Source organism: Euprymna scolopes, unplaced genomic scaffold (genome assembly GCF_053919585.1).
Source record: "Euprymna scolopes isolate OS-2025 unplaced genomic scaffold, ASM5391958v1 sca833, whole genome shotgun sequence".
In the NCBI taxonomy this organism is placed as follows: Eukaryota; Metazoa; Mollusca; class Cephalopoda; order Sepiida; family Sepiolidae; genus Euprymna; species Euprymna scolopes.
This window is the reverse complement of record NW_027633917.1, coordinates 15001-24754: the sequence shown is the minus strand read 5'-3', so window position 1 is coordinate 24754 and position 9754 is coordinate 15001. Positions and strand designations below refer to the sequence as shown.

The window sequence follows — 9754 nt, the reverse complement described above, 5'->3', positions numbered from 1 at the left end:
GTTCTACAGTGGCCTAGCTAATCACCTGATCTAAATCCCATCGAAAACCTGTGGAAAACTTTGAAGTTAAGGGTGCATGCAAGAGATGCCAAGAATATCAAGTGATTGAAGAAAATTTGTGAAGAAAAATGGCTGAAACTACCATCAAGTGATTCTAAGAAACTGTTATAGAAAGTGTTTGGAGGTTGTAAGGCAGAGCAGAGTATATACAACTAAATATTAGTAAATGTTAAATACTTTTGTATATGAGTAATTTGATTTTTTGTTAATAAATATTTGTTAACTGAGTATATTTTCTTTTTCATTTTATTTTTAAATAAATAATATCTGTTGAAGGATTGAGTGTACATTTTATTCGAATTAATTTGATATTTTTTGAGAAATACGAAAAAAAAATGTACTGAATACTTTTGCCACGGATTTAGGATTAGAAAATCATAGCAAATATAAATAAATATAAATATAGCAACGTGTTCCTTGCCGGAGCAAAGGAACAACAAATCAAATATACATCCGACACGGCATTTTTTTTTTCAGCAAAAAGTCATTTATTACCATTATTTTCCAAACAATGCCTGTTTTTTGTTTTTTCTAACAATTCATTTCGTCTGTCATGAGATTAACAAAACCTTGTTGTCTCGACACCAGCTTAAAAGTCTCTCGCCACCACCACACTAGCCATTTCTCGTCTTCGTCTTTACACGTCCATCTTTTTCGACGCGCACTTCGTTTCTCTCCACATGGTGTTTTTTTTTATCTCTCTTCTTTCTTCTTCTTAACGCAAGTAGACGCACACTTGCTAATTTGCATATGTGCTCAAACCCTGCTGCTGCTAATAACTTCGCTAGCCATCTGTCCTTTGGCTGCTACTGATATTTTCACACATGCTCATACACGCTCCGAAAACGTTATATAGTATCTAGAAAACATTGCTGCTAAATTTGACATAGTTCTATGAGAAAGGAAGCAGTAAGAAGCAACCTTAGTAGAAGTTAGTTTCCTACTAATGATAATTATTATGTCTATCTATCTATATATATATATATGTGTGTGTGTGTGTGTGTGTGTGTGTGTGTGTGTGTGTGTGTGTGTGTGTGTTTATATATATGTTTGTTTATATATATATGTTTGTTTATATATATCTTATTAATATAGTTTTTATCAAAATTTTAATATATTAAAAATCCGGTATTGTTCACATACCAATAAAATCAAAGTAATCGATTAATCGATTGAATTAATTAAGCTTCATGATTATCACTTTTAATAATCGAACATAAAGATTTTCACAAAAATCAAGAAAATACAAGCAATCAAGAGGGCATATATATATATATATATATATATATATATATATATATATATATATATATATGGCGATTAAGCTACACTGAATATTCCGCGTTTCATTGACTCTAGGATTCTTCAGGCTTATATATATATATATATATATATATATATATATATATATATATATATATATATATATATATATATATATAAGTCCACCATTGGTAATCACCTGATGAGTATAAATAGGTGTTCTGATCAATATTCCGATGGGTGGTTTTCTGTTTTATACAGTGGGAGGTCCAACTATCATCTCAATATCATTCAGGCGTTAGTCATTAATAACTCTCGACCTAGCCTGTGTAGACAAAAGATTTTGAAACATCAGTTGGAAGTATTTATTTATTTAAAACCACCTGAACAGTGAGATTTTTTTTTCCTCACTGGTCTTCCAACTGAAACCAAATTCCCTTCTTTCCTCATTCGTTTCTTAGTTTTTAATTTATCATTCTGACGTTTCCTCTTAGAGGGTCAGACGATAAGGCCTTAAGGAAATTTTAATAATTTCACCTGCCCGTTTTTTTTTTTTTTGTTTTCTTTGGTGTTTAAATTAAATTAATTTTCCTCTGAAATTTCTCCTTCCATTTTGCTGTACCAAGAATTTACTTATATATATATATATATATATATATATATATATATATATATATATATATATATATATATATATATATATAACATGTCTTTGTTTTTCATTGAGAATTATGTTTAGATCATTGTAATAATGTTTTTAAATCATTGAAATTAATCAAGAGGGCATATATATATATATAAAACGCTGGATCATACAGTCAGGGGAGCAAGAAACTGAGATGGATTTCGAAAGTCTAACAGAAGTAGAAGGTTTTTCGGACCTCAAAAATAAAGGGGTGGGATTTTACTACTTTAAATAAATCTCTATATATTATAATATGATTGCAGAGATTCCCCTTCTGGACCAAAGTATCGTAGGTTTGCAAGAACAGATGCCACATACAAATTTAATACATCCAGGCTATTAGCCACTGCCTAATGTAACTTTCGAACACCTTTGCAGACACATTCAATCGTGATAATAAAATAGTACATTGCATCCTACGAGCAACACCATCACAAGCGCAACATTTTCATAGCAAGGAGTCTCTATTTTTCTCTATAAATATTTAGTTCTACCACTGCTACCAGTTGTCACCATGACGAATTCTACACGTTCCACATATTCTATGATTACACCTATCATAACTGGCTCATACATAACATAATCTTTCCAATTTCCGATTTATAAACATTAAAGGCAACCAAAGTCCGTCCTTTATGATTGATTGAGCTTTGAAAAGTCTCATATTCCGGAATCCAGTTCTTCGGTTTATAAATGAACGCTTACTAACATTAAAGTATGGCGTCAGTAACAGACATATTATTTCGCCCGGCAAAAAAAAAGAAAATATTGAAGTTTATTTGTTTATTATTTTATTCACTGCATGCTATTTGACGACATGTATAGCTTTTCCGATAAATATAAATGAATATCGCATGTAGAATTGTCGCCGACAAATAATTTTTATGTAATTCGCTATGCTTTCCGACGGCCAGCCAAACAACGCGTTGTTTGGCTTACGGCATGACTAATGTCAGCGGCAATTTGACATGTGCTATTTGTTTAAAGATTACACAAAAACCTATAAATGTTGGAAAATTAGGGTGAATTTGAAAGGCAGTGACAAACAATTTAACTTTTTAATCTTGAACATTACCTTTATTTTATTTTTGTATTTTTTTATTACATTTTCACCCCAAACAAAGCACATTGCCACTGTGGGTTAGGGCGCTACTATCAGGGGCAGCAGCTACTGGGGCACTATGTTGGGATTTGGGCAGCAAGATGTCGGTTCACGTTACACTTGAACTTATGCATGTCAGTACAGTTGGGGAAGCAGGATCCTGGAATGGAATTCCAGAGTCTAGCAGTTCTGGGGAAGAAACTACTGAAGTAGAAAGATCTTCTACATCTAGGGATCTCTACTGTGTGGGGGTGGGATTTACCTGCCTGCCGGGTTTCTCGAGGGTGTCTACGTCGTGGGGACACAAGTGTCTGCAGTTCGTCAGAGCATTCACCATTAAAATACTTGTAGAACATGCAGAGGGATGCAACGTTTCGTCGATGGGACAGAGGCTGAAGCTTAGATGCCAGTTCAGGGCCTATCAGATTAGCGACTCTCTTTTGAACCTCGTCTAGGAGTGAGAGACTAGCAGCAGATGCACCAGCCCAAATGTGACAGCAATACTCCATACATGGGCGAATGGTGGCCTTATAGAGGTACAGGATACTTTCAGGTGTCAGTAGTTTTCTAGCACGGTAGAGAGAGCCTACCTTCTTCGCAGCGGTCCTGGCAATGTTTTCAATATAATTGTTCCAGCTCATGTTTCCTGTGAACGTTAGGCTAAGCAGTTTGAAAGATGTACTCTCAGACAGGGAGTCACTGGCCATTGCTATTGGTGGCAGAGAAGGTTTCTTGTAATTATTGAAGGAACCCAGTTTTGTCTTGGCAACATTGAATGTGACCATCCATTTTTGTCCCCATTCCACTACAGATTGGAGGTCATCCTCTAGTGTTTTTGCCATTTCTTTAGTTATGTGTTCATTTGTTTTCCTGTCATGCCTGTTATAGAGTGTGGTGTCATCAGCATACATACCCATCTCAGAGGCAGTTTTGTCGGGGAGGTCATTAATAAATATTAGGAACAATAGAGGTCCAAGGATAGACCCCTAAGGCACTCCCGCATTTATATCACACTGTTTAGATGTACACCGTCGAGGACAACCTGGATTTTTCTCTTATCTTAGAAGGATTTAATTATGTTAAGTATTCTACCAGTGATACCGTATGATTTAATTTTCCTGAGGAGACCCTCATGCTATACCCTGTCAAAAGCCTTAGATATATCTAGAGCTATCGGTCTGCCCTCCCCCGCTTTATTACTACTATATACAGAATATGGCTATATTGAAGATATTAACTCTGGACTAAATTGAAAGTGTTAGCTCTCAAATATTTACGGATTTTTTTTTTGTTGTTGTTATTATGCCGAAAAAATACGGAAGTTTATTGTACAAAATAAAACGACATTATTTTTGCCAACAATTTATTTTATTTCTTTTAATAAAATTCCGTAATTTTGTTTTCGGAAGAAATCGTTATTAAAAAGATACGATTATTTGGAAGCTAAGGTCTTCAATATATAAAGATATATGAAATGCGTCGGTTTAAAACATCACCAATTTACATAAGCCCACAAAAAATAGCAATAATGACGTGTAAAATACATAAATGTTTATATATTTACGCACCGACTTTGTTTTTTTTTTTCAATTTTGCTTTTTTGTTTGTGAACATCTGGCTATTGTTATCAAATTATTTTGTTTTTGTTTTTCTTTTTTTGCCTTTCTTTTTTTTTTTTTTTTTTTTTTTTTTTTGAAAGATTTGGCTTCAAATATTTAGTAGTCTGGCTAATAATCTATCCTTTGGCTGCTACTGATATTTTCACACATGCTATTCGACACGTTTAACGTTATAGAACCTTCAAAACACGCATAACTTTCAAATTGCTAAATGATTAAAGAAAACAAAGAATTGATGGACCTTACCATTTGCTTTTTTATTTTTCACTCATTTGTAAATTTTTCAGGCGATAATTAGCGCGTCCATGCTTAAATTTCGAATTATAACGTTCTACTACAATTACCACCAACTTTTGGCGACTCCCTTTGTTAATGCTACCACTAGCATTTAAATTAAATTTCTACGGCGTTTACCATATATTACACGCTTAGCTTTCATATTACCAAAATACCTTGGGACAAATTGTATGCACCTTACCAACAGAAATGGGAAACATTTAACGGCTAGAGGAAGCATTAACAAGTGACGTGGCAAAAAAAAAAGTGCGTTACATTTATTATAACGTTACCATTACAAATTGATCCCCGACTATTACAGTCATTAAAAATACTACCTTAAATTTCTTTTTTAATTCGGAAAGTAAGGTTGTACTCGATGTTAATTGCCGGAAAAATTATGACAAAGTTAAAGGAGGAAATTTCAAGTCTACGGAAATCATTGTTCAAATTTGCAGCAGTTTTTTTTTTTTTTTTTTTTTTTTTTTTTACACAATGTTCCCTCTGGAATAAATGTACTGAGTTATAATTATTTTTAGTGAATTCTTTTATTTTCATTATACATTACAGGCGGACGGTAACAACTGTTATGTAATAGGCCACACTACCCTACTTTTCTTATTTGACACGTTAGGTGAAAACACAGAATAATCACAGCACATAATCAAATCCTCGTGTTAAGAATGGGTTTATAAATATTAACGTTGTCACTTCGGCACGGTATATTCATTTTGGCCACGGGCGCCAGTGCCCGTTATTTTACGAAGCCGAGAGTGGTTCCCAGTAACAACCGTAGTTTAATTGTTTTATTTTTTATTTATTTATTTTTTTTTTACAGGTGGGGTGGGAGGCATACTTCCACCGGGCAATGCCGGTACACGAGTCCCTCTAGTAAATAATATTAACAATATTATAAAACATTACTATTAAAGAGCTATTCTGTTATACGTGTTTTATATATATATATATATATATATATATATATATATATATATATATATCATTATTATTATTATTATTATTATTTAATTTTTTGCTTTTTTATGTACTCTTTTCTTTTCTTTTTCGAACAGTATAGATGTTGAAGTCGTAAGCATGTTAGTATGTCCGGATACTTCAAACACAATCCTATCGACAAGAACACGCCGGAAGTGCTCTTTTGTCGGGCCGGTGTCTCAAAACGATCGCCTCTTCGGACCTCCTCTGTCTTAATCGGCACGGCCATGCTTCTAGCCCTCTGCCTGGACGTGACGGCCGCCACCCTCTATCAGAGCCGGGGCCAGAACACCACTTCGCCCTTACAACCATGGCCGCACGTCGGCGACGTCTTCAAACAACGCGATCAGGCTCTTTCGGCTGACTCTGCAGCTGTGTCGTCGTCATCTTCGTCCGGATCGGTGACGGAAAAACCAGCTTCTAATCATTCTCCATCGTTTTCCAACCCCTCGACGCTGAGGAAACGGACTACAGCCTCATTATCATTGGCGGATTACCAAAACGAGCCAGACCGAAAGAACGCAACACACATCGACCCGGAAATAGTTACAGCGTCAACAACTCGAAAGACAACCATCCCTAAGCCATTGGGAGCAGCGGTGAAACAAAAACAAATAAAATTTATAGAAAAGCCAAAAATCCAACCGACGTCTTCGACCGATGCCCAAATCGCAGCCGGTGTAACATCGGATTATTTACTCTCAAACGTTGGCGAAAAGGTAGAGCAAGATTTACACAGTGAACGCATATCTGGCAAAAAACCCCAACCCAAATTACAGCTCCAACCAGAAATCTATTACGACGATGACCGCCAAATCGGTTATGAAAACCAAGAAGAGCCGGCCCAGACACAACACGAGTTTCTTCTACAAAAAGAGTTACAACAGCAGCAACGGTTAATCCAAGACCAATTACATCGACACCCGCAGCAAGACTGGATTAACCCACCACAAGACGAACAGTTCCAATCGTACGAGGATCGTCACGATGACCCTGAAGATCCCAGGACTCAGGTACGGGCATTTCTCGAAAACAACGAATCTATAATAACCAAATTAAAATTAACAACCACAATAGCTGCATCGTCTGAAAAAACTTTGGTATCAAATCAAACGTCCTCACCGATTCCGTCCACTATATCTGTACTGCCGTCATCACCGAGCAAGACAGCGTCCAGCGATGACTCTGTGAAAACCGGTTCTACGTCCGGCCCGGGGACGCCTTCTACGCCTATCTCGTCTGTGGCTCTTTACAACTCGTCGGCGCCGTCGGAAGAGGCGCCGTGGGTGATCGCACCTGTAGTGCCGTCCTCGACCGATCCAAACTGCAGCACCTGCTCTTGCCCTCGTCGTGATGGAATATACTTGCTTGATTGCCCGCCACAGTTGCGGGTTAAGGACGACTGCGGTTGTTGTTCAGTCTGTCTGCGGGCTGTGTACGAACCGTGCGGGGGAGTCTACCAGGGTTTGGGCAAATGTGCCGCTAATTTAGAATGTGTTCCATTGGAAAGCGCTGATTACCAGTCAACGCGCTACGATCTACAGGGGCCTCATGGAGATCCCCAGGCTTTCATGAAGGGGACATGTCAACCCAAAGGTAAGCTCAGTTTTCATTGTTTTATATATTTAAATAAGTGTCGGCTTCAATTCACATTCTAAATTTTTTTTCCCGTTATTTATTTTTTAGACGTGGATTGTGTTCTTATTTTCACAATGTTTCGGTTGATGTAACCTCCGGCCTTCTTTAAGCATATCTTGACGAACTCGGTATACAAAATAAATAAAATTGTACATTTAACAATTGTATAGCTTTAAGGCTCAAAAATAGACTTCGTAGCCTCATAGGAGATTTCCTTTTTCCTTCCCTGCAACCTCTTTCTCATAGAAGAGATGTGGCGAATTTGTCTTTGCTTTATCGTTATTTTCATGGCAAGTGCTCGACTGAGACTTATTCTATGGTCCTACCCCCTCCGCCAAACTTTCATTAGTCTAGCTGTAAACACTATCAATAATTTCCCCCACTCTTTATCTGTGCCTGAACCTAAACGTAGATTCCATGAACAAAGCTTCTTTCTTAGAACTGCACGCCTGTGGAACTGTCTTCCGTTATCCTGCTTTCCAGCTGACTACAATATGGTTGTCTTCAAGTCCAGTGTAAACAAGTTCTTGATAAGCCGTTCCCCTTAAGTTAACAAATTTACTGAATTTCCATTACTGACAATTACTACATTGTCCAATTGACTACTGTACACTCTTTAACCCTTATCCTCGAGTGGCCTCCGAGCCTTGATAAGTGGTGATGCCTATGTAAAAAAAATCATACTAGTATTGTCCGCAAGCATATGTAGCGTAGTGGATAAAGTACTTGCTAAATAATCTAGTTTAAGGTTACACTCTTCTGGGGGTTTTAGGTTCAATCCTAAGTGCGGGAGACATACTTAATTGCGAATTACTTAGCACTTTTACGCGGCATGCCTGACGAAAAGAGAGCATGCTGCACCCGTGGATTTAATAAAGGGTTCCGTTTGAAATTTCGTGCAGATTTCCGAATCCGACACAAAGATTCAGGACTAAATACACCTGAAGAAGGTCGGACGTTACATCGACCAAAACGTTGTGAAATTAACATTGAAGATAAGAACAATAGTCCGAATAATTCAAATACGATCTTTTCTCTGCAGATAAATGTCTGTGTTGTTATGTGTCCTTTTTTTTAACCTTTAACTCAAAATACACGGACATAAAATTCGAGTTTTACAATATATATGTCTAACGGATTAAGGGACAATAAAAGACATGACAAGGCTGATTCTCTATTTGTGCGAATTAGGCACGTCATTCACGCAACCTGTGATGACGAACAGCAACTAGGCATAGCCATTGATTGTCGCTGATTCGTTACACAAGCAAAATCAGCTCGTAAACAGCAAAATGGATTCAGTCACAATATTCGGCCATGAAATCGAAAGCTTATTTTTTGGTAAAACCTGTAAAAACATTTGCCGAAAATAAATTCTCGATTTTTGTAACCCTGGAAAAAAAGTGACCATGTTTTTACCCAAATCTGCTTTAAATAAAATTAGAATCGTATTTATAGGAGTTTTCTATGATTCTTATATGTCAAAAGCAGGAAGCAGCCAATTTAAATTTAGACGGACGAGCTTCTGTTTTACTTTTATTTTTATTTTTATTTTATTTTTCGTGAAAATTATTGGGTATTTAGCAGAGAAGCCACCAAACAAAAAAGGGTAAAAATTCAAAAATATCACAAGTAAATATTATTGAGTAGATTTCTATCAGGATTTTGTCTATTTCTGGACTTTTGAGCCATTTTTGATGCTCCGAAGACGGCATGTTTCCGGGGTGGGGGAAATAAATTATCATCTAATAATTTATTATTTAATAATTTCTCATTTAAACGTATAAAAAAAAGTTGTTTTTTTTAATTATTTGTTCTTTTTTATCGTAAATGTGTTTTTGGTTTTAGTTGTTTTATCAGTGCTTGTTTTTTTTTTTTTTTTTTGTTTTTTTTATATTAATTGTTTAAATGGAAAACTGCGATGTCCTCTGAAAATAAAGAGTATAGTTTTTTTTTATTTCAATAAATTTTAAATCATAACTTTTTCTAAAAACGAAAACGGTAAATCTCTCGTTTTATTTATCTCTTTCAATGATGATTTCTTTCTGTGTTGAATTTGATTATCCTATTGCCTTTTCCATACATCCTGTCTCCACCGCATTTCATTTTATGATA

At 36.0% G+C, this 9754-nt stretch overlaps 1 protein-coding gene across 1 annotated transcript in view; it reads left to right on the top strand.

Moving 5' to 3' along the window:
* Positions 1 to 6066: 6066 nt before the first annotated feature.
* The window catches only part of LOC145276317 (uncharacterized), a 4367-nt gene continuing 679 nt past the window's right edge, over positions 6067 to 9754 (top strand). The window contains exon 1 of the mRNA XM_080127712.1: positions 6067 to 9754. This exon is cut by the window's right edge and continues 679 nt beyond it. Coding sequence (XP_079983838.1) covers positions 6109 to 7659 — 1551 coding nt within the window. The 5' untranslated portion in view covers positions 6067 to 6108 and the 3' untranslated portion in view covers positions 7660 to 9754.